This window comes from Salmo salar, chromosome 03, assembly GCF_965601325.2.
Source record: "Salmo salar chromosome 03, fSalSal1, whole genome shotgun sequence".
Classification (NCBI taxonomy): domain Eukaryota; kingdom Metazoa; phylum Chordata; class Actinopteri; order Salmoniformes; family Salmonidae; genus Salmo; species Salmo salar.
The window spans coordinates 99195810-99221892 of record NC_138293.1 but is presented as its reverse complement, the minus strand read 5'-3'; the positions used below and the strand labels follow the sequence as shown (position 1 = coordinate 99221892).

The 26083-nt window shown below is 43.9% G+C and overlaps 2 protein-coding genes across 5 annotated transcripts in view; both read right to left on the bottom strand.

The window, feature by feature from the left end:
- Window positions 1–1036, bottom strand: part of arl6ip1 (ARL6 interacting reticulophagy regulator 1) — a 65957-nt gene extending 64921 nt beyond the window's left edge. Inside the window, exon 1 of the mRNA NM_001146645.2 lies at window positions 915–1036. Within this exon, the coding sequence (NP_001140117.1) occupies window positions 915–950 (36 nt within the window). The 5' untranslated portion in view covers window positions 951–1036. The remainder of the gene's footprint in view (window positions 1–914) is intronic.
- A 1210-nt stretch (window positions 1037–2246) lies between these two features.
- LOC106593986 (serine/threonine-protein kinase SMG1) overlaps window positions 2247–26083 on the bottom strand; it is a 134803-nt gene continuing 110966 nt past the window's right edge. For all 4 annotated transcript variants that reach the window (XM_082972942.1, XM_082972944.1, XM_082972943.1 and 1 more), the window contains 7 exons: window positions 22034–22213; window positions 21050–21277; window positions 10072–10295; window positions 9831–9931; window positions 9208–9384; window positions 5270–5376; window positions 2247–4087 (listed from right to left, as the gene is read on the bottom strand). In XM_082972942.1, coding sequence (XP_082829068.1) covers window positions 4010–4087; window positions 5270–5376; window positions 9208–9384; window positions 9831–9931; window positions 10072–10295; window positions 21050–21277; window positions 22034–22213 — 1095 coding nt within the window. In that variant the 3' untranslated portion in view covers window positions 2247–4009. The remainder of the gene's footprint in view (window positions 4088–5269; window positions 5377–9207; window positions 9385–9830; window positions 9932–10071; window positions 10296–21049; window positions 21278–22033; window positions 22214–26083) is intronic.

Sequence of the window (26083 nt, the reverse complement as noted above, 5' to 3'; positions counted from 1 at the left end):
ACCAGTGCCAATATAGTCTCATCGGGCATTAGCATTTAATTAAAAAGGTTAGACTCAAATGCACAATGAAAACTGGAAGACATTTTTTTCTGGGAAGGGTATATACTGAATTTCAGTTTTAACGTTCATTAATATATAGGCTCAATTTTGTTTTGTATTCCGCGGATTTCGTTTAGAAAATGTCTATGTTATCACTCAGGAACATACAGGCACCATGTAGGTTGTCATTTAGCGCCGTTCTGTCCTCGGTCCGAGCAGTGACAGGTCTCTAGAGCAGCGACCACTTCTGAACAGGCGCTTAATTACACTAGTCACTCTAATCAGGCGAAATTATTCAGTAAGTCGTCATATATATATATATATATCTCATCTGTCGGTGACTAATCACATAGTTAAGGTAACGCAAATTTGGTAATTTTAAGGGGGATGTTAAATAATGTCACAAGATAGAAATTCGCCAGACATGGGCTCTCTCGGCTTGTCAGCTGAACGTTTGTCACATTTAAAATAACCTTAGGGACAGCCGCTTTGTTGGGTAGCCAGCCAAATAAACAGCTAGCTGTATGCTAGCTACAAAAACACCTTTCTTCAATTAGCGGTATCATGCGTTAATAGCTAGTTAGCCAAGCAATAATGTTAGCTAAAAGGCCAATATTAGACTGCATAACTAATTGTTAGTGTAGATAATGTTAATTATCTAACATTACAAACCATGTAATGCATGGCTTGGTTAATTTGCTCAGATTAATGATTTCATTTTCACTAATCCTCCTTCGCTAGCATAGCTGGTTAATTGTTAGCATTTCGAAGGCCGTTGACAAGCGAACGACAGCAGTCAAGCACACTACGACGTTAACGTTACCTAATTCAGGAACAAGAGCTTGTCAAGTCGAAAGTGGGATAACGTTACTTACGATTACGTTGGCGCTTTTGTTGTCTCCCTCTGCCATAGCTAGCAGTTGTTTAAGTTTACGATGTTTAAGGTTTCAGTGATGTTTCAAAGGCAAATTTAAAACGACCCAAGGGGCGCAGCAGTGGCTTCCCTCTCTTTGTGGATTTTGCAGTTCACAAACCAACCGTTAACCGCCTGGCAGGATGGATTTATGAACAACAAAAAACCGTCATGGCTAAAGGCTTTATGGGTAATGTAGTTCACACCCCTTTTCTCGGCATTGCCCAAAATAAAACTATTCGGCTGACATTTATGACCCAATTCATTTTAAACAATTTGTTTCGGAGGAGGAAACTCCTACCACCAGGAAATTAGTAGAATGAGCAATAATTGAATTGGTGAACCTCTGACCAATTTCACAAATCACTTGATTGATTAGGTTTAGCTTAAATGGAATTGGATGATTAATTTAATATCAGTCAGGCGTTTGGATCACTGACCACTGCTGAAGTCCTCAATGTTCTCTGTGTTACATTTCCCCCTCACTGACTGGATATTGATTGGCTGCTAGCCCAGTGAGCTCATTCACCAGTCTATAACCATTACCCAATAGTCTGAGGTGAATTCCTTTCCTTGGCCAAGTCCCAAACTGTACCCTATTCCCTTGGTCAGAAGTCTGGGACACAACCCTCAGTCTCTTTTAGACCACTGAAAACCGTTAGCCAGCTTTCTCCAGCAATCCTATTTCCACATCAGTGTAAATACCAGATTGTTGAAAACAGTGTGGCTTCTCATCCAAAGCAGCGAAGTACATGCACCTTTCAGTCTGTGTAGTTATGAGAGTATGGGACATTGAAAAGTGTACGGAGAGGGTAGAGTCCTAAAAAATGTTCTTTCCATTATCCATTTTCTATGTACATGCAGTTCATATGTTCAGTTTACAGTATCAATCTTTCCACCTGGAGAAATAATTCTAGAACTAAATTACTTTTACTGTATTTTCATTGGCATCACCGTACAATGAAAAATATATCAGCCATCAAATCATCAACATAAAAAAAATAGTTTAACACAAATACATGGGGCTCCCAAGTGGCGCAGCGGTCTAAGGCACTGCATCTCAGTGCTAGAGGCGTCACTACAGACACCCTGGTTTGAATCCAGGCTGTAACACAACCGGCCGTGATTCGGAGTCCCATAGAGCGGCACACAATTGTCGTCCGGGTTTGGCCGGTGTAGGCCATCAATATAAGAATTTGTTCTTAACTGACTTGCCTAGTTAGTTAATACATGGGTGTATTTATATTTATTATGTTTTGTATTTGCAGAACATATGCAGAGACGGAAACAGACAACCATTTTAAATGCAATTTTATTTCAAACTAAATCCAATAAAACATTAAGAAACAGCAGTTTTTCACGACCATCAAAAAACATCCACTATTCCTTCACTTATCTATTGTAATTATTTCTCCCACTAAAAAGGTAAAACTAGAGGGTCAGTTAATAAGGATCAGTAAAACACAGGCTGGGGGAGTATACATCCCATATTAGGAAGGGTACTACTACTACTACTAGTACTACTCACAGGCAAGGCAGCAAGTCAAAAAAAGGAATCAATCTAGTCTAAAGCTTTTCTATTTTATAAACAAGGGATAGGCAGGAGAGAAGCCTACAAATACAACAGATATGAATAAAGATTCACATTGAAGAAAAAGGATTATACATGGATTTCTCTCAGGTCAAGGCTTGCATTCCAAATGGCACCCTATTCCCTATTTAGGGCACGACCTTTGACCCATATGTCTCTGGTCAAAAGTAGTGCACTGTATAGGGGATATGGTGCTGTTTGGGACGTAGACCAAGGTTCAGATAGTAACTAGCTAGAACTTTGCCCACTTTGTTATCCTTTCTCAGTCAATCCCGAAATCTTAACTCCCCTCAACAAAAAAAAGGTAACTTCAGACAATAGGATTAGTTAACTTGAGGCACATCGTTACGCAGTGCCGAAACGTATAAATAAAAAGAAAACACCACACGACTGAATCTTCTCCCCCCAAAAAAACATCTCCACTTGATAATCCATTTTTAATGTCAAACTTGTGTGATACACAATTTCTAAAGAGCTTTGTAAAATAAGTATTTTTTTCTTCAGTTTTACAATAAATGTTTAAGAGAAGAAAAAAAGAAAAAAGACAGTCTGATTACACCATTTTATTTCCTGGAATCATTTTCCCTCTCAGGCTTGGATGGAGTCCATTGAGCCAACAGATTCTTCCCTTTCCCCCACTCCACACCTGCCCAATCACAACTCACGCAGCTCAGTCGCTGGCCAATCAGAATCACTGTACCATCAGGGAGGAGATTGCTTTAAAAACAGGCGCAGCCAATCAGCTCTTCAGACCACACCTGGCAAAGCCTCCTGTTTCTCCGCCCCTTTAAAATGAGGTCCAAACCCAACGGCATTGCTGGGTAAACCAGCTCAACTGTTAAAGGGGGGGTTGTCATCGGTGGTAACAGTGAGTGGAGGGTGGTGGTGGTTTTCATTAGGGGAGGGTAAAGGTTATTCAAAACATAGGGTAGAGGGGGAGGGCCTTATCACCATACCTTCCCTACCAATTCCTCTGCTCCCCTTCCTGTCCCAGACAGACCCCCCCACCCGTACAGACAAGCAGAGTGGTCAGATCTGGCTGCAGACAGACTGCAGAGTGACCCTTTAGCTGGTTGTGTTAGCTTGGTCTATTGCCAGGTGGCAGGTTGGGTGGGACTGGGTTTAGCCAGCCAATCAGCCAGGCAGACAGCTCTAGTGCTGCTACGGTACAGGAGTAGGGGTTCCATGGTGGACCCCTAGGAGGTTATATCGGGGTGGGGGGAGTATCTTGACCCCCCCCCTCTCCCCCTCCTTCCCCATCAGCGTGTGGCACGGTTGGGTGCTGCTGCTCCAGTGGCTCCTCCTCTCCTTCCTTCACCCCCCAGGCCCAGACAGACACACCTAACCCTAACCCTGCCAGAACAGGGCAGGAACGTATCCGGGTGTCTGGTCTGGAGGTTGGGTTGGATGTCTAACCCTCCCTCTGCGAGGCTCTGTTGTGTGCTGGAACCACAGGGAGACACCATTCACACCCAGGCTGTCCAGCCCTCGTACAGCTGGGACAGGTTGTCCACATTGGTGGCCTCCTTTATCACACAGTCCACCTGGAGAGGAGAGGGAGAGAGGGGAGGTGGGGAGACAGGTAGGGGAGAGAGGGATGGAGTAGGAGGAGAGGGAGAGCAGGAGAAGAGGAGAGAGAGAGAGACCGGGATAAGGCAAAAGAGGAAAGTGTAGTCAGCGTGTAGCTGGCTGCTCAGCGTGTAAAGCAGCGTGTAGCTGGCTGCTCAGCGTGTAAAGCAGCGTGTTGCTACCTGCTCAGCGTGTAAAGCAGCGTGTTGCTACCTGCTCAGCGTGTAAAGCAGCGTGTTGCTACCTGCTCAGCGTGTAAAGCAGCGTGTTGCTACCTGCTCAGCGTGTAAAGCAGCGTGTTGCTACCTGCTCAGTGTGTAAAGCAGCGTGTTGCTACCTGCTCAGTGTGTAAAGCAGCGTGTTGCTACCTGCTCAGTGTGTAAAGCAGCGTGTTGCTACCTGCTCAGTGTGTAAAGCAGCGTGTTGCTACCTGCTCAGTGTGTAAAGCAGCGTGTTGCTACCTGCTCAGTGTGTAAAGCAGCGTGTTGCTACCTGCTCAGTGTGTAAAGCAGCGTGTTGCTACCTGCTCAGTGTGTATAGCAGCGTGTTGCTACCTGCTCAGTGTGTATAGCAGCGTGTTGCTACCTGCTCAGTGTGTAAAGCAGCGTGTTGCTACCTGCTCAGTGTGTAAAGCAGCGTGTTGCTACCTGCTCAGTGTGTAAAGCAGCGTGTTGCTACCTGCTCAGTGTGTAAAGCAGCGTGTTGCTACCTGCTCAGTGTGTAAAGCAGCGTGTTTCTACCTGCTCAGTGTGTAAAGCAGCGTGTTGCTACCTGCTCAGTGTGTAAAGCAGCGTGTTGCTACCTGCTCAGTGTGTAAAGCAGCGTGTTGCTACCTGCTCAGTGTGTAAAGCAGCGTGTTGCTACCTGCTCAGTGTGTAAAGCAGCGTGTTGCTACCTGCTCAGTGTGTAAAGCAGCGTGTTGCTACCTGCTCAGTTGATAAAGCAGCGTGTTGCTACCTGCTCAGTGTGTAAAGCAGCGTGTTGCTACCTGCTCAGTGTGTAGTTACCTGCTCAGTGTGTAAAGCAGTGTGTTTCTACCTGCTCAGTGTGTAGTTACCTGCTCAGTGTGTAAAGCAGTGTGTTTCTACCTGCTCAGTGTGTAGTTACCTGCTCAGTGTGTAAAGCAGTGTGTTTCTACCTGCTCAGTGTGTAGTTACCTGCTCAGTGACACTCATCCTCCTGTTGGGGTCCACGTCTCTCCCCTCCAGCTTGGCTTTCACCCTCTTCCACACGCTCACCGCGTACGAGTTCCTCTCCTGGACAGCTGCAGCACACACACACCACCACGTCAGAGTCACCACACACCACCACGTCAGAGTCAACCACCACAACAGATTTGGCATGGGTCCCCAGATCCTCAAAAAGTTCTACAGCTGCACCGTTGAGAGCATCCTGACCGGTTGCATCACTGCCTGGTATGGCAACTGCTCGGCATCTGACCTTAAGGTGCTACAGAGGGTAGTGCGTACGGCCCAGTACATCACTGGGGCCAAGCTTCCTGCCATCCAGGACCTATATACAATAGGCGGTGTCAGAGGAAAGCCCAAAAAATTGTCAGAGACTCCAATCACCCAAGTTATAGACTGTTTTCTCTGCCCCCCGCACGGCAAGCGGTATTGGAGCGCCAAGTCTAGGATCAAAAGGCTCCTCAACAGCTTCTTCCCCCAAGCCATAAGACTGCTGAACAATTCATAAAATGGCCACTGGACTATTTACGATAACACCCCCCCCCCCCTCTTTATTTTGTACACTGCTGCTACTCGCAGTTTATTATCTATGCATAGTCACTTCACCCCTACCTACATGTACAAATTACCTCAACCAACCTGTACCCTGCACACTGACTCAGTACTGGTGCCCCCTGTATATAACCTCTTATTGTTATGTTATTGTGTTACTTTTTATATTTTATTTCCCGAGTGGCGCAGCAATCTAAGGCACTGCATCTCAGTGCTTGAGGTGTCACTACAGACACCCTGGTTTGAATCCAGGCCGTATCACAACCGGCCGTGATTGGGAGTCCCCGTAGGGTGGTGCACAATTGGCCCAGCGTCGTCCGGGTATGGCCGTCATTGTAAATAAGAATTTATTCTTAACGGACTTGCTTAGTTAAATAAAAAAAAAATATATATATATATATATACACACATATTGACGTCATTTATTAAATCCACTTCAAATCAGTGTAGATGAAGGGGAGAGACAGGTTAAATAAGGATTTTTAAGCCTTGAGACAATTGAGACATGGATTGTCTACAGTCGTGGCCAAAAGTTTTGAGAATGACACTAATATTAATTATCACAAAGTCTGATGCCTCAGTTTGTATGATGGCAATTTGCATATACTCCAGAATGTTATGAAGAGTGATCAGATGAATTGCAATCAATTGCAAAGTCCCTCTTTGCCATGCAAATTAACTGAAAAAAACAATTCCACTGCATTTCAGCCCTGCCACAAAAAGACCAGCTGACATCATGTCAGTGATTCTCTCGTTAACACAGGTGTGAGTGTTGATGAGGACAAGGCTGGTGATCACTGTCATGCTGATTGAGTTCAAATAAAAGACTGGAAGCTTCAAAAGGAGGGTGGTGTTTGGAATCATTGTTCTTCCTCTGTCAACCATGGTTACCTGCAAGGAAACACGTGCTGTCATCATTGCTTTGCACAAAAAGGGCTTCACAGGCAAGGATATTGCTGCCAGTAAGATTGCACCTAACTCAACCATTTATCGAATCATCAAGAACTTCAAGGAGAGTGGTTCAATTGTTGTGAAGAAGGCTTCAGGGCACCCAAGAAAGTCCAGCAAGCACCAGGACCATCTCCTAAAGTTGATTCAGCTGCAGGATCGGGGCACCACCAGTACAGAGCTTGCTCAGGAATGGCAGCAGGCAGGTGTGAGTGCATCTGCACGCACAGTGAGGCGAAGGCTTTTGGAGGATGGCTTGGTGTCAAGAAGGGCAGCAAAGAAGCCACTTCTCTCCAGGAAAAACATCAGGGACAGACTGATATTCTGCAAAAGGTACAGGGATTGGATTGCTGAGGACTGGGGTAAAGTCATTTTCTCTGATGAATGCCCTTTCTGATTGTTTTGGGGATCCGGATAATAGCTTGTTCGAAGAAGACAAGGTGAGTGCTACCATCAGTCCTGTGTCATGCCAACAGTAAAGCACCCTGAGACCATTCATGTGTGGGGTTGCTTCTCAGCCAAGGGAGTGGGCTCACTCACAATTTTGCCTAAGAACACACCCATGAATAAAGAATGGTACCAACACATCCTCCGAGAGCAACTTCTCCCAACCATCCAGGAACAGTTTGGAGACGAACAATGCCTTTTCCAGCATGATGGAGCACCTTGCCATAAGGCAAAAGTGATAACTAAGTGGCTCGGGAAACAAGACATCGATATTTTGGGTCCATGGCCAGGAACCTCCCCAGACCTTAATCCCATTCAGAACTTGTGGTCAATCCTCAAGAGGCGGGTGGACAAACAGAAACCCACAAATTCTGACAAGCTCCAAGCATTGATTATGCAAGAATGGGCTGCCATCAGTCAGGATGTGGCCCAGAAGTTAATTGACAGCATGCCAGGGTGGATTGCAGAGGTCTTGAAAAAGAAGGGTCAACACTGCAAATATTGACTCTTTGCATCAACTTCATGTAATTGTCAATAAAAGCCTTTGACACTTATGAAATGCTTGTAATTATACTTCAGTATTCCATAGTAACATCTGACAAAAATATCTAAAGACACTGAGGCAGCAGACTTTGTGGAAATTAATATTTCTGTCATTCTCAAAACTTTTGGCCACAGCTGTATGTGTGCCATTCAGAGGGTGAATGGGCAAGACAAAATATTGAATTGACTTTTAACGGGGTATGGTAGTAGATGCCAGGTGCACCGGTTTGTGTCAAGAAATGCAACGCTGCTGGGTTTTCACGCTCCACAGTTTCCGTGTGTATCAAGAATGGTCCACCACCCAAAGGACATCTAGCCAACTGGACACAACTGTGGGAAGCATTGGAGTCAACATGGGCCAGCATCCCTGTGGAATGCTTTCAACACCTTGTGGAGTCCAAACCCCGACGAATTGAGGCTGTTCTGAGGGCAAAGAGGGGTGCAACTCAATATTAGAGAGGTGTTCCTAATGTTTTGTACAGTCAGTGCTCTACTGTTGTACTATATCGAATAGGGTACCATTTGGGACAGTTGGGCAGCAGACTATATGGAATAGGGTCCCGTTTGGGACAGTTGGGCAGCAGACTATATGGAATAGGGTCCCGTTTGGGACAGTTAGGGTAGCAGTCTATATGGAATAGGGGGCCATTTGGGACAGTTAGGGTAGTAGTCTATATGGAATAGGGGGCCATTTGGGACAGTTAGGGTAGCAGTCTATGTGGAATAGGGGGCCATTTGGGACAGTTAGGGTAGCAGTCTATGTGGAATAGGGTCCCGTTTGGGACAGTTAGGGTAGCAGTCTATATGGAATAGGGGGCCATTTGGGACAGTTAGGCAGCAGTCTATATAGAATAGGGGGGCATTTGGGACAGTTAGGCAGCAGTCTATGTGGAATAGGGTCCCATTTGGGACAGTTAGGCAGCAGTCTATGTGGAATAGGGTCCCGTTTGGGACAGTTAGGGTAGCAGTCTATATGGAATAGGGGGCCATTTGGGACAGTTAGGCAGCAGTCTATATAGAATAGGGGGCCATTTGGGACAGTTAGGCAGCAGTCTATATGGAATAGGGGGCCATTTGGGACAGTTAGGCAGCAGTCTATATGGAATAGGGGGCCATTTGGGACAGTTAGGCAGCAGTCTATATGGAATAGGGGGCCATTTGGGACAGTTAGGCAGCAGTCTATATGGAATAGGGGGCCATTTGGGACAGTTAGGCAGCAGTCTATATGGAATAGGGGGCCATTTGGGACAGTTAGGCAGCAGTCTATATGGAATAGGGGGGCATTTGGGACAGTTAGGCAGCAGTCTATATGGAATAGGGGGCCATTTGGGACAGTTAGGCAGCAGTACTGCTGCTCCTTCTAATTATACACTCATTGAATTGAAGGTCAGGGGTTAGATGGAGGTTAGGGGTCGTACCTCGTCCCGTCTTGGGGTCGCGTACAGCCCGTTTGGGGCTGGGATTCAGACCCTTGCTGGTCATCATCTGAGCGCTGGGGGGGGTGTCCGCCGGGGTGCCAAGGTTACGGGGGAGGAGCTTGCGTGAATTCTGGGACATTGAGTCCGTCTGAGTCTTCACACCACTGCACCTAACCGCTGGGGGGAGAAGGGGGAAAAGAAAGAAAGAAAGAAAGAAAGAAAGAAAGAAAGAAAGAGAGAAAGAAAGAAAGAAAGAAAGGCAGGAAGAGAGACAGAAAGAAAGAAAGAAAGAAAGAAAGAAGAGAGAGAGAGAGAAAGAGAAAGAGAAAGAGAGAGAGAGAGAAAAGAGAGAGAGAGAGAGAGAGAGAGGAAAGGAAAGAGCAAGAAGGAGAGAAAGATCGTAAAGAGAAGAGAACGGGAGAGAGTAATCATTGCCTGTGAGCTCTGAAGCGAGATGCCATTTTTAATCATTCTGGTATTTAACACAGGTTATCACATTAAACAAAGGGCCCCCTATTCCCTATGTAGTGCCCTACTTTTGACCTAGTGCCCATAGTAGTGCACCACATTGGGAGTAGGGTGCCCTCAGCCAGGGTAGCGCACAATAAGGGCGATGTAGTTACCTGCAGCGAAGCTGGTCTGAGCCGTAGAGGTGGGGCTGGAACAGTCTCCACCCCTCTCTGTCACCAACGGAGACGCAAAGCCAACCAGGCGGTTATACACACTGAAGACAGAGGGACAGGGTGGCCACTGTCAGTACAGGTAGGGGTGTTTGTAGCTCATTCAGGGTGTGTGTGTGTGTGTGTGTGTGTGTGTGTGTGTGTGTGTGTGTGTGTGTGTGTGTGTGTGTGTGTGTGTGTGTACCTGGTGCTCTGTGTGTGTAGCTCCTTCAGGGTAGCAGGTATCTCCTGCAGTAGCTCCACCCCCTCCTGACTGGCCCCTCCCCCTCGGGGCTGGCCCGTTGCCTGGACGACAGTGAACAGCACGATCTGCACGTTGTCCTGCCACGCCTTGTACTCCAACAGGAACTGGCGGACGCTGCCCTCGTAGGTCACTTCCTCCCCCTCCGCCAGCGCGTTCTCCTCGTCCTACGGGAGAGACAGAAGAGAAAGACATTTCACTGGTTCATCTACCGTCAATGAACTAAGTAGACCAGACCCAGCTGTTATCTGGTTCATATTATACAGTCAATGAACTAAGTAGACGAGACCCAGCTGTTATCTGGTTCATATTATACAGTCAATGAACTAAGTAGACCAGACCCAGCTGTTATCTGGTTCATATTATACAGTCAATGAACTAAGTAGACCAAACCCAGCTGTTATCTGGCTCATATTATACAGTCAATGTACTAAGTAGACCAGACCCAGCTGTTATCTGGTTCATATTATACAGTCAATGAACTAAGTAGACCAGACCCAGCTGTTATCTGGTTCATCTACAGTCAATGAACTAAGTAGACCAGACCCAGCTGTTATCTGGTTCATCTACAGTCAATGAACTAAGTAGACCAGACCCAGCTGTTATCTGGTTCATATTATACAGTCAATGAACTAAGTAGACCAGACCCAGCTGTTATCTGGTTCATCTACAGTCAATGAACTAAGTAGACCAGACCCAGCTGTTATCTGGTTCATCTACAGTCAATGAACTAAGTAGACCAGACCCAGCTGTTATCTGGTTCATATTATACAGTCAATGAACTAAGTAGACCAGACCCAGCTGTTATCTGGTTCATATTATACAGTCAATAAACTAAGTAGACCAGACCCAGCTGTTATCTGGTTCATATTATACAGTCAGTGAACTAAGTAGACCAGACCCAGCTGTTATCTGGTTCATATTATACAGTCAATGAACTAAGTAGACCAGACCCAGCTGTTATCTGGTTCATATTATACAGTCAATGAACTAAGTAGACCAGACCCAGCTGTTATCTGGTTCATATTATACAGTCAATGAACTAAGTAGACCAGACCCAGCTGTTATCTGGTTCATCTACAGTCAATGAACTAAGTAGACCAGACCCAGCTGTTATCTGGTTCATATTATACAGTCAATGAACTAAGTAGACCAGACCCAGCTGTTATCTGGTTCATATTATACAGTCAATGAACTAAGTAGACCAGACCCAGCTGTTATCTGGTTCATATTATACAGTCAATGAACTAAGTAGACCAGACCCAGCTGTTATCTGGTTCATCTACAGTCAATGAACTAAGTAGACCAGACCCAGCTGTTATCTGGTTCATATTATACAGTCAATGAACTAAGTAGACCAGACCCAGCTGTTATCTGGTTCATATTATACAGTCAATGAACTAAGTAGACCAGATCCAGCTGTTATCTGGTTCATCTACAGTCAATGAACTAAGTAGACCAGACCCAGCTGTTATCTGGTTCATATTATACAGTCAATGAACTAAGTAGACCAGACCCAGCTGTTATCTGGTTCATCTACAGTCAATGAACTAAGTAGACCAGACCCAGCTGTTATCTGGTTCATATTATACAGTCAATGAACTAAGTAGACCAGACCCAGCTGTTATCTGGTTCATATTATACAGTCAATGAACTAAGTAGACCAGACCCAGCTGTTATCTGGTTCATCTACAGTCAATAAACTAAGTAGACCAGACCCAGCTGTTATCTGGTTCATCTACAGTCAATGAACTAAGTAGACCAGACCCAGCTGTTATCTGGTTCATATTATACAGTCAATGAACTAAGTAGACCAGACCCAGCTGTTATCTGGTTCATATTATACAGTCAATGAACTAAGTAGACCAGATCCAGCTGTTATCTGGTTCATCTACAGTCAATGAACTAAGTAGACCAGACCCAGCTGTTATCTGGTTCATATTATACAGTCAATGAACTAAGTAGACCAGACCCAGCTGTTATCTGGTTCATATTATACAGTCAATGAACTAAGTAGACCAGACCCAGCTGTTATCTGGTTCATATTATACAGTCAATGAACTAAGTAGACCAGACCCAGCTGTTATCTGGTTCATCTACAGTCAATGAACTAAGTAGACCAGACCCAGCTGTTATCTGGTTCATATTATACAGTCAATGAACTAAGTAGACCAGACCCAGCTGTTATCTGGTTCATATTATACAGTCAATGAACTAAGTAGACCAGACCCAGCTGTTATCTGGTTCATCTACAGTCAATAAACTAAGTAGACCAGACCCAGCTGTTATCTGGTTCATATTATACAGTCAATGAACTAAGTAGACCAGACCCAGCTGTTATCTGGTTCATCTACAGTCAATAAACTAAGTAGACCAGACCCAGCTGTTATCTGGTTCATATTATACAGTCAATGAACTAAGTAGACCAGACCCAGCTGTTATCTGGTTCATATTATACAGTCAATGAACTAAGTAGACCAAACCCAGCTGTTATCTGGTTCATCTACAGTTAATGAACTAAGTAGACCAGACCCAGCTGTTATCTGGTTCATATTATACAGTCAATGAACTAAGTAGACCAGACCCAGCTGTTATCTGGTTCATATTATACAGTCAATGAACTAAGTAGACCAGACCCAGCTGTTATCTGGTTCATCTACAGTCAATGAACTAAGTAGACCAGACCCAGCTGTTATCTGGTTCATATTATACAGTCAATGAACTAAGTAGACCAAACCCAGCTGTTATCTGGCTCATATTATACAGTCAATGTACTAAGTAGACCAGACCCAGCTGTTATCTGGTTCATATTATACAGTCAATGAACTAAGTAGACCAGACCCAGCTGTTATCTGGTTCATCTACAGTCAATGAACTAAGTAGACCAGACCCAGCTGTTATCTGGTTCATCTACAGTCAATGAACTAAGTAGACCAGACCCAGCTGTTATCTGGTTCATATTATACAGTCAATGAACTAAGTAGACCAGACCCAGCTGTTATCTGGTTCATCTACAGTCAATGAACTAAGTAGACCAGACCCAGCTGTTATCTGGTTCATCTACAGTCAATGAACTAAGTAGACCAGACCCAGCTGTTATCTGGTTCATATTATACAGTCAATGAACTAAGTAGACCAGACCCAGCTGTTATCTGGTTCATATTATACAGTCAATAACTAAGTAGACCAGACCCAGCTGTTATCTGGTTCATATTATACAGTCAATGAACTAAGTAGACCAGACCCAGCTGTTATCTGGTTCATTATACAGTCAATGAACTAAGTAGACCAGACCCAGCTGTTATCTGGTTCATATTATACAGTCAATGAACTAAGTAGACCAGACCCAGCTGTTATCTGGTTCATATTATACAGTCAATGAACTAAGTAGACCAGACCCAGCTGTTATCTGGTTCATATTATACAGTCAATGAACTAAGTAGACCAGACCCAGCTGTTATCTGGTTCATATTATACAGTCAATGAACTAAGTAGACCAGACCCAGCTGTTATCTGGTTCATATTATACAGTCAATGAACTAAGTAGACCAGACCCAGCTGTTATCTGGTTCATATTATACAGTCAATGAACTAAGTAGACCAGACCCAGCTGTTATCTGGTTCATATTATACAGTCAATGAACTAAGTAGACCAGACCCAGCTGTTATCTGGTTCATTACAGTCAATGAACTAAGTAGACCAGACCCAGCTGTTATCTGGTTCATATTATACAGTCAATGAACTAAGTAGACCAGACCCAGCTGTTATCTGGTTCATCTACAGTCAATGAACTAAGTAGACCAGACCCAGCTGTTATCTGGTTCATATTATACAGTCAATGAACTAAGTAGACCAGACCCAGCTGTTATCTGGTTCATATTATACAGTCAATGAACTAAGTAGACCAGATCCAGCTGTTATCTGGTTCATCTACAGTCAATGAACTAAGTAGACCAGACCCAGCTGTTATCTGGTTCATATTATACAGTCAATGAACTAAGTAGACCAGACCCAGCTGTTATCTGGTTCATCTACAGTCAATGAACTAAGTAGACCAGACCCAGCTGTTATCTGGTTCATATTATACAGTCAATGAACTAAGTAGACCAGACCCAGCTGTTATCTGGTTCATATTATACAGTCAATGAACTAAGTAGACCAGACCCAGCTGTTATCTGGTTCATCTACAGTCAATAAACTAAGTAGACCAGACCCAGCTGTTATCTGGTTCATTACAGTCAATGAACTAAGTAGACCAGACCCAGCTGTTATCTGGTTCATATTATACAGTCAATGAACTAAGTAGACCAGACCCAGCTGTTATCTGGTTCATATTATACAGTCAATGAACTAAGTAGACCAGACCCAGCTGTTATCTGGTTCATATTATACAGTCAATGAACTAAGTAGACCAGACCCAGCTGTTATCTGGTTCATATTATACAGTCAATGAACTAAGTAGACCAGACCCAGCTGTTATCTGGTTCATATTATACAGTCAATGAACTAAGTAGACCAGACCCAGCTGTTATCTGGTTCATATTATACAGTCAATGAACTAAGTAGACCAGACCCAGCTGTTATCTGGTTCATCTACAGTCAATAAACTAAGTAGACCAGACCCAGCTGTTATCTGGTTCATATTATACAGTCAATGAACTAAGTAGACCAGACCCAGCTGTTATCTGGTTCATCTACAGTCAATGAACTAAGTAGACCAGACCCAGCTGTTATCTGGTTCATATTATACAGTCAATGAACTAAGTAGACCAGACCCAGCTGTTATCTGGTTCATCTACAGTCAATGAACTAAGTAGACCAGACCCAGCTGTTATCTGGTTCATATTATACAGTCAATGAACTAAGTAGACCAGACCCAGCTGTTATCTGGTTCATATTATACAGTCAATGAACTAAGTAGACCAGACCCAGCTGTTATCTGGTTCATATTATACAGTCAATGAACTAAGTAGACCAGACCCAGCTGTTATCTGGTTCATATTATACAGTCAATGAACTAAGTAGACCAGACCCAGCTGTTATCTGGTTCATATTATACAGTCAATGAACTAAGTAGACCAGACCCAGCTGTTATCTGGTTCATATTATACAGTCAATGAACTAAGTAGACCAGACCCAGCTGTTATCTGGTTCATATTATACAGTCAATGAACTAAGTAGACCAGACCCAGCTGTTATCTGGTTCATATTATACAGTCAATGAACTAAGTAGACCAGACCCAGCTGTTATCTGGTTCATCTACAGTCAATGAACTAAGTAGACCAGACCCAGCTGTTATCTGGTTCATATTATACAGTCAATGAACTAAGTAGACCAGACCCAGCTGTTATCTGGTTCATCTACAGTCAATGAACTAAGTAGACCAGACCCAGCTGTTATCTGGTTCATATTATACAGTCAATGAACTAAGTAGACCAGACCCAGCTGTTATCTGGTTCATATTATACAGTCAATGAACTAAGTAGACCAGACCCAGCTGTTATCTGGTTCATCTACAGTCAATGAACTAAGTAGACCAGACCCAGCTGTTATCTGGTTCATATTATACAGTCAATGAACTAAGTAGACCAGACCCAGCTGTTATCTGGTTCATATTATACAGTCAATGAACTAAGTAGACCAGACCCAGCTGTTATCTGGTTCATATTATACAGTCAATGAACTAAGTAGACCAGACCCAGCTGTTATCTGGTTCATATTATACAGTCAATGAACTAAGTAGACCAGACCCAGCTGTTATCTGGTTCATATTATACAGTCAATGAACTAAGTAGACCAGACCCAGCTGTTATCTGGTTCATATTATACAGTCAATGAACTAAGTAGACCAGACCCAGCTGTTATCTGGTTCATCTACAGTCAATGAACTAAGTAGACCAGACCCAGCTGTTATCTGGTTCATATTATACAGTCAATGAACTAAGTAGACCAGACCCAGCTGTTATCTGGTTCATATACAGTCAATGAACTAAGTAGACCAGACCCAGCTGTTATCTGGTTCATCTACAGTCAATGAACTAAGTAGACCAGACCCAGCTGTTATCTGGTTCATATTATACAGTCAATGAACTAAGTAGACCAGACCCAGCTGTTATCTGGTTCATCTACAGTCAATGAACTAAGTAGACCAGACCCAGCTGTTATCTGGTTCATATTATACAGTCAATGAACTAAGTAGACCAGACCCAGCTGTTATCTGGTTCATATTATACAGTCAATGAACTAAGTAGACCAGACCCAGCTGTTATCTGGTTCATATTATACAGTCAATGAACTAAGTAGACCAGACCCAGCTGTTATCTGGTTCATATTATACAGTCAATGAACTAAGTAGACCAGACCCAGCTGTTATCTGGTTCATATTATACAGTCAATGAACTAAGTAGACCAGACCCAGCTGTTATCTGGTTCATATACAGTCAATGAACTAAGTAGACCAGACCCAGCTGTTATCTGGTTCATATTATACAGTCAATGAACTAAGTAGACCAGACCCAGCTGTTATCTGGTTCATATTATACAGTCAATGAACTAAGTAGACCAGACCCAGCTGTTATCTGGTTCATCTACAGTCAATGAACTAAGTAGACCAGACCCAGCTGTTATCTGGTTCATATTATACAGTCAATGAACTAAGTAGACCAGACCCAGCTGTTATCTGGTTCATATTATACAGTCAATGAACTAAGTAGACCAGACCCAGCTGTTATCTGGTTCATATTATACAGTCAATGAACTAAGTAGACCAGACCCAGCTGTTATCTGGTTCATATTATACAGTCAATGAACTAAGTAGACCAGACCCAGCTGTTATCTGGTTCATATTATACAGTCAATGAACTAAGTAGACCAGACCCAGCTGTTATCTGGTTCATATTATACAGTCAATGAACTAAGTAGACCAGACCCAGCTGTTATCTGGTTCATATTATACAGTCAATGAACTAAGTAGACCAGACCCAGCTGTTATCTGGTTCATATTATACAGTCAATGAACTAAGTAGACCAGACCCAGCTGTTATCTGGTTCATCTACAGTCAATGAACTAAGTAGACCAGACCCAGCTGTTATCTGGTTCATATTATACAGTCAATGAACTAAGTAGACCAGACCCAGCTGTTATCTGGTTCATATTATACAGTCAATGAACTAAGTAGACCAGACCCAGCTGTTATCTGGTTCATCTACAGTCAATGAACTAAGTAGACCAGACCCAGCTGTTATCTGGTTCATATTATACAGTCAATGAACTAAGTAGACCAGACCCAGCTGTTATCTGGTTCATCTACAGTCAATGAACTAAGTAGACCAGACCCAGCTGTTATCTGGTTCATATTATACAGTCAATGAACTAAGTAGACCAGACCCAGCTGTTATCTGGTTCATATTATACAGTCAATGAACTAAGTAGACCAGACCCAGCTGTTATCTGGTTCATCTACAGTCAATAAACTAAGTAGACCAGACCCAGCTGTTATCTGGTTCATCTACAGTCAATGAACTAAGTAGACCAGACCCAGCTGTTATCTGGTTCATATTATACAGTCAATGAACTAAGTAGACCAGACCCAGCTGTTATCTGGTTCATATTATACAGTCAATGAACTAAGTAGACCAGACCAGCTGTTATCTGGTTCATCTACAGTCAATGAACTAAGTAGACCAGACCCAGCTGTTATCTGGTTCATATTATACAGTCAATGAACTAAGTAGACCAGACCCAGCTGTTATCTGGTTCATATTATACAGTCAATGAACTAAGTAGACCAGACCCAGCTGTTATCTGGTTCATATTATACAGTCAATGAACTAAGTAGACCAGACCCAGCTGTTATCTGGTTCATCTACAGTCAATGAACTAAGTAGACCAGACCCAGCTGTTATCTGGTTCATATTATACAGTCAATGAACTAAGTAGACCAGACCCAGCTGTTATCTGGTTCATATTATACAGTCAATGAACTAAGTAGACCAGACCCAGCTGTTATCTGGTTCATCTACAGTCAATAAACTAAGTAGACCAGACCCAGCTGTTATCTGGTTCATATTATACAGTCAATGAACTAAGTAGACCAGACCCAGCTGTTATCTGGTTCATCTACAGTCAATGAACTAAGTAGACCAGACCCAGCTGTTATCTGGTTCATATTATACAGTCAATGAACTAAGTAGACCAGACCCAGCTGTTATCTGGTTCATCTACAGTCAATGAACTAAGTAGACCAGACCCAGCTGTTATCTGGTTCATATTATACAGTCAATGAACTAAGTAGACCAGACCCAGCTGTTATCTGGTTCATATTATACAGTCAATGAACTAAGTAGACCAGACCCAGCTGTTATCTGGTTCATATTATACAGTCAATGAACTAAGTAGACCAGACCCAGCTGTTATCTGGTTCATATTATACAGTCAATGAACTAAGTAGACCAGACCCAGCTGTTATCTGGTTCATATTATACAGTCAATGAACTAAGTAGACCAGACCCAGCTGTTATCTGGTTCATATTATACAGTCAATGAACTAAGTAGACCAGACCCAGCTGTTATCTGGTTCATATTATACAGTCAATGAACTAAGTAGACCAGACCCAGCTGTTATCTGGTTCATATTATACAGTCAATGAACTAAGTAGACCAGACCCAGCTGTTATCTGGTTCATCTACAGTCAATGAACTAAGTAGACCAGACCCAGCTGTTATCTGGTTCATATTATACAGTCAATGAACTAAGTAGACCAGACCCAGCTGTTATCTGGTTCATCTACAGTCAATGAACTAAGTAGACCAGACCCAGCTGTTATCTGGTTCATATTATACAGTCAATGAACTAAGTAGACCAGACCCAGCTGTTATCTGGTTCATATTATACAGTCAATGAACTAAGTAGACCAGACCCAGCTGTTATCTGGCTCATATTATACAGTCAATGAACTAAGTAGACCAGACCCAGCTGTTATCTGGTTCATATTATACAGTCAATGAACTAAGTAGACCAGACCCAGCTGTTATCTGGTTCATATTATACAGTCAATGAACTAAGTAGACCAGACCCAGCTGTTATCTGGTTCATATTATACAGTCAATGAACTAAGTAGACCAGACCCAGCTGTTATCTGGTTCATATTATACAGTCAATGAACTAAGTAGACCAGACCCAGCTGTTATCTGGTTCATATTATACAGTCAATGAACTAAGTAGACCAGACCCAGCTGTTATCTGGTTCATCTACAGTCAATGAACTAAGTAGACCAGACCCAGCTGTTATCTGGTTCATATTATACAGTCAATGAACTAAGTAGACCAGACCCAGCTGTTATCTGGTTCATATTATACAGTCAATGAACTAAGTAGACCAGACCCAGCTGTTATCTGGTTCATCTACAGTCAGTGAACTAAGTAGACCAGACCCAGCTGTTATCTGGTTCATATTATACAGTCAATGAACTAAGTAGACCAGACCCAGCTGTTATCTGGTTCATCTACAGTCAGTGAACTAAGTAGACCAGACCCAGCTGTTATCTGGTTCATATTATACAGTCAATGAACTAAGTAGACCAGACCCAGCTGTTATCTGGTTCATCTACAGTCAATGAACTAAGTAGACCAGACCCAGCTGTTATCTGGTTCATATTATACAGTCAATGAACTAAGTAGACCAGACCCAGCTGTTATCTGGTTCATATTATACAGTCAATGAACTAAGTAGACCAGACCCAGCTGTTATCTGGTTCATATTATACAGTCAATGAACTAAGTAGACCAGACCCAGCTGTTATCTGGTTCATATTATACAGTCAATGAACTAAGTAGACCAGACCCAGCTGTTATCTGGTTCATATTATACAGTCAATGAACTAAGTAGACCAGACCCAGCTGTTATCTGGTTCATATTATACAGTCAATGAACTAAGTAGACCAGACCCAGCTGTTATCTGGTTCATCTACAGTCAATGAACTAAGTAGACCAGACCCAGCTGTTATCTGGTTCATATTATACAGTCAATGAACTAAGTAGACCAGACCCAGCTGTTATCTGGTTCATATTATACAGTCAATGAACTAAGTAGACCAGACCCAGCTGTTATCTGGTTCATCTACAGTCAATGAACTAAGTAGACCAGACCCAGCTGTTTTTTGTTATAGTAAACAGCCTGATTAAAGACATCTTCATTTATCCACCATCTTTGCTACGGTATGGGGGCCACGCAGGGACAAACAGAGTGGGTGGAGGTCAGATCAGTTAGGAAGGTGTTTCTAACAAATAAATCATTGTGAAAGTTGCGTAGTGGATTGCTGAGAGTATCATGCATCTGTACATGTCTCCCTGTTTGTGTCACTGCCCGTACCTTAGCCATGGCCGGCAGCAGGTGGTGTGTGTATCCATCTCTCTGTGTGTGTGTGTGTGTCCATCGCTCTGTGTGTGTCTGCCCCGTACCTTGGCCATGGCCGGCAGCAGGTGGTGTGTGTGTATCCATCTCTCTGTGTGTGTGTGTGTGTGTGTGTGTGTGTGTGTGTGTGTGTGTGTGTGTGTGTGTGTGTGTGTGTGTGTGTGTGTGTCCATCGCTCTGTGTGTGTGTGTCTCCCGTACCTTGGCCATGGCCGGCAGCAGGTGGTGTGTGTGTATCCATCTCTCTGTGTGTGTGTGTATCCATCTCTCTGTGTGTGTGTGTATCCATCTCTCTGTGTGTGTGTGTATCCATCTCTCTGTGTGTGTGTGTATCCATCTCTCTGTGTGTGTGTGTATCCATCTCTCTGTGTGTGTGTGTATCCATCTCTCTGTGTGTGTGTGTATCCATCTCTCTGTGTGTGTGTGTATCCATCTCTCTGTGTGTGTGTGTATCCATCTCTCTGTGTGTGTGTGTATCCATCTCTCTGTGTGTGTCTGCCCCGTACCTTGGCCATGGCCCTCAGAAGGTGTTTGACGTCAGACAGCTGGCGGTTGTGATTGGACAGGATGCCCTTGATGCTGTCCACCAATAGCTGCAGTGATTCCGTGGCAACGTCCAGCTGCTGCTCGCGCTCCTCTTGCACAGCCCCCTGGGTAGCCAGCTCCTGACCCAGCTGTTTCTGGGCACAAGCTAGCCAATCAGGGCTGCCGATGGGCAGCTCCAACGCCGGGCTCTGAGTTTGAGGAGAGATGGGAGAGTAAGGAAAGTCCCTAATGGTACCCCCATATCAGCCCTGTCCCTGGAGAGGTACCCTCCTGTAGGATTTGGTACCCCTATATCAGCCCTGTCCCTGGAGAGGTACCCTCCTGTAGGATTTGGTACCCCTATATCAGCCCTGTCCCTGGAGAGGTACCCTCCTGTAGGATTTCTCTAACCCCAGTTGTAACTAAGCCGATTCAGCATATCGACCAGCTAAAATACTTGAAATCAGGTGTGCTAGACTAGGCTTGGAGTGAAAACCTAGTGTCAGAGGGCAGAGTGTCTGCTGGTTTCTGGCATTTCCTTTCAATGTGTGTCCAATTAACACGTAAGTACTCACCAGTCTGTGGAGCAGCTGTAGCTAGGGGTCAGTACTCACCAGTCTGTGGAGCAGCTGTAGCTAGGGGTCAGTACTCACCAGTCTGTGGAGCAGCTGTAGCTAGGGGTCAGTACTCACCAGTCTGTGGAGCAGCTGTAGCTAGGGGTCAGTACTCACCAGTCTGTGCAGCAGCTGTAGCTAGGGGTCAGTACTCACCAGTCTGTGCAGCAGCTGTAGCTAGGGGTCAGTACTCACCAGTCTGTGCAGCAGCTGTAGCTAGGGGTCAGTACTCACCAGTCTGTGCAGCAGCTGTAGCTAGGGGTCAGTACTCACCAGTCTGTGGAGCAGCTGTAGCTAGGGGTCAGTACTCACCAGTCTGTGGAGCAGCTGTAGCTAGGGGTCAGTACTCACCAGTCTGTGCAGCAGCTGTAGCTCTATGGAGGAGACGGAGGTGTTGAACTGGGCAGCGTAGGAGCAGGTCTGCTGGCACCTCTTCAGCAGCTCAAACAGAGCAGAGTCCATGCTCAGGGCCTCAGGGGTCCGCATCCGCAGACCCTCAAAGTTCAGTATGGTACTGCACAGGAACGTCACCTGGGAACAGGAAGAATAAAGTTGAGGAATGTCACCTGGTACTGGGAATAATAAAGTTCAGGAACGTGAACTGGTAGTGGGAATAATAAAGTTTAGATAGATATATATTTAAATAGCTCTCCAGGGCCAGGCTTGAAGAACACACAGTTACTATCTTTAACAGGGCCCTGGTCGAAAGATGTGAACTAAACAAAGGTTTTCCATAAGCGCCGTTTGTCGGCTAAATAACACATTGTAAGCCGCCTACTTTTTCTACTTCATAAATTAACATGGCTTCTTTTTATTCAAAAATTTAAATTCGCTAGTCAGAAATGTCCGTTTAGCCTTCTCCCGCTAGAATGACCGATATGCATCTTCTAGTGTTGATAGGACAGTCGCCTGTCAGTCACAGAGCGAGCGATGGCAGAGAAACACTGGCGTTTTGTCAATCTGTTCTCTGCCCCGCCTCCAACAAGCGGCGTTACACCAGCGTTACACCAGCGTTACACCAGCGTTACAGCGGTGGTTGGATGCGCTCAAATTTCTTTTCACGGAGGAGGGAGAGCATGATACATCTTCATTGTCTGGTGTGAATGAATTTACACGTCCCGTTTACATGGTAACGAAGAGTTCAAATCCACTTATTGTTTTGCTGCATTTCATTAGGATCCCCATTAGCTGTTGCGAAAGCAGCAGCTACTCTTCCTGGGCTCCACACAAAACATGAAACATGACATAATAGAGAACATTAAATAGACAAGAACAGCTCAAGCACAAAACACATTTTTTTTAAATGGTACATAACTTACATATCAATACACACAACAAATATCTAGGTCAAATAGGGGAGAGGCCGTGAGGTGTTGCTTCATCTGGGGTTTTTTAAACCACATTCCTTACAGCTTAGGGAATGATTTCTACCAAATATAAAGCTCTTGGTTCAGGACCAGTTTATTACTGGTCCCCTATTCCTCAACAGACTGCAGCTCCCCTATTCCTCAACAGACTGCAGCTCCCCTATTCCTCAACAGACTGCAGCTCCCCTATTCCTAAACCAGACTGCAGCTCACCTATTCCTCAACAGACTGCAGCTCCCCTATTCCTAAACCAGACTGCAGCTCCCCTATTCCTAAACAGACTGCAGCTCCCCTATTCCTCAACAGACTGCAGCTCCCCTATTCCTCAACAGACTGCAGCTCCCCTATTCCTCAACAGACTGCAGCTCCCCTATTCCTCAACAGACTGCAGCTCCCCTATTCCTCAACAGACTGCAGCTCCCCTATTCCTCAACAGACTGCAGCTCCCCTATTCCTCAACAGACTGCAGCTCACCTATTCCTCAACAGACTGCAGCTCCCCTATTCCTCAACAGACTGCAGCTCCCCTATTCCTCAACAGACTGCAGCTCCCCTATTCCTCAGACTGCAGCTCCCCTATTCCTAAACAGACTGCAGCTCCCCTATTCCTAAACCAGACTGCAGCTCACCTATTCCTAAACAGACTGCAGCTCCCCTATTCCTAAACCAGACTGCAGCTCACCTATTCCTCAACAGACTGCAGCTCCCCTATTCCTCAACAGACTGCAGCTCCCCTATTCCTAAACAGACTGCAGCTCCCCTATTCCTAAACCAGACTGCAGCTCCCCTATTCCTAAACCAGACTGCAGCTCACCTATTCCTAAACCAGACTGCAGCTCCCCTATTCCTCAACAGACTGCAGCTCCCCTATTCCTCAACAGACTGCAGCTCCCCTATTCCTCAACAGACTGCAGCTCCCCTATTCCTCAACAGACTGCAGCTCCCCTATTCCTCAACAGACTGCAGCTCCCCTATTCCTCAACAGACTGCAGCTCACCTATTCCTCAACAAACTGCAGCTCCTTAAGGGTTTCAGTGACTTCATTAGATGTGGTGGCTGACATGTAGATGGTTGAATCATCAGCATACATGGACACACAGGCTTTGTTTAATGGGCACATTCATTCATTCATTCATTCTCTTGTGTGTTTCATAAGACTATACAACAAGGGTGTTGGGTAACAGGCTTTGTATTGTGCTTTGATTGACGACCAAACCAGCAAGCGGACTAGTTTATAAAAAGGTGTCTGACTGACTGAATAATTCAAGCCTATACATCCCTTTCCTATTCATAAATCACACAACGTAGTTCTATGTTCATGGTATCGCGTCGGGACACGTAAACCAAAATACCTGGCTTGTATTTAACTAGGATTCGAAGCCCATGTCGAGACTTGCCAGTGACCCGTCAGTGTAGACTTGTGATGGGTTGTTCAAAACAAACAGCTCTATTTGAACAGATGTTTTATGTGAACTGAATCGGTGAGAGAGCTGTTCATTTACTCACTAATGTGCATACTGGTAGGCTACTACTGATTCTCTTCAGATCAATTATGAAAACATTCGGTGAAGATGTTGAGTCCTCACTGCAGGAACAATAGTAGAGCCTTATTCTGGTCCAAAACATGATAAAAAAACAAACAGATTGAAGGTTATAAAAGCTAATGTCATGATACTTAAGGATATTGGTCTACTGATTTGATTTAAAGTGTTGACATTGGCGTTATGAACTGCTGCTTTCTGTGAAGTAAAGCCCATGTTTAACACCTGCTTCATTCTTCAATCATACCTGTTGGTCTATTCATGGCCTCCTGACTTTGTATAAAAGTGGGAGTGCATAATATTGCAGGGGTTCTAGTGGGTCCTCCCCCTGAATTATTTTTGCATTTTAAATGTTTTTTTCCCCCCTGCAATTCTATACTGAACAAAAATATAAATGCAACATGCAAAAATTTCAAAATGTTTTAGTGCGTTACAGTTCATATAAGAAAATCAGTCAATTGAAATAAATTAATTAGGTCCTAATCTATGAATTTCACATGACTGGGAATACATATATGCATCGGTCGGTCAAAGATACCTTTTTGTTTTTAAAGGTAGTGGCGTGGATCAGAAAACCAGTCAGTATCTGGTGTGACCATAATTTAGCTCATGCAGTGCAACACATCTCCTTCACATAGTTGATCAGGCTGTTGATTGTGGCCTGTGGAATGTTGTCCCACTCCTCTTCAATGGCTGTGTGTTGCTGGATATTGGTGGGAATTAGAACACACTGTCAAACACGTCGATTCAGAGCATCCCAAACATGCTCAATGGGTGAGATGTCTGGTGAGTAAGCAAGCCATGGAAGAACATTTTCAGCTTGCAGGAATTGTGTACAGATCCTTGCGACATGAGGCTGTGCATTATCGTAATGAAACATGAGATGATGGCGGCAGATGAATGGCACGACAATGGGCCTCAGGATCTCATCACGGTATCTCTGTGCATTCAAATTGCCATCATAAAATGCAATTGTGTTCATTGTCCGTAGCTTATGCCTGTCCATACCATAACCCCAGCGCCACCATGGGGCACTCTGTTCACAACGTTGACATCAGCAAAACGCTCACCCACACGACGCCGTACACGTTGTCTGTGGTTGAGGCCGGTTGGACATACTGCCAAATTCTTTAGAACAACGTTGAGGCAGCTTATGGTAGAGAAATTAACATTCAATTATCTGGCAACATTCCTGCAGTCAGTATGCCAATTGCACACACCCTCAAAACTTGAGACATCTGTGGCATTGTGTTGTGTGACAAAACTACAGCCTTTTATTGTCCCCAGCACAAGGTGCACCTGTGAAATGATCATGCTGTTTAATCAGCTTCTTGATATTCCACACCTGTCAGGTGGATGGAATATTTTGGCAAAGGAGAAATGCTCACTAACAGGGATGTAAACTAATTTGTGCACAGAATGAGAGAAATAAGCTTTTTGTGCGTATGGAACATTTCTGGGATCTTTTACTTCAGCTCATGAAACAAACTTTAC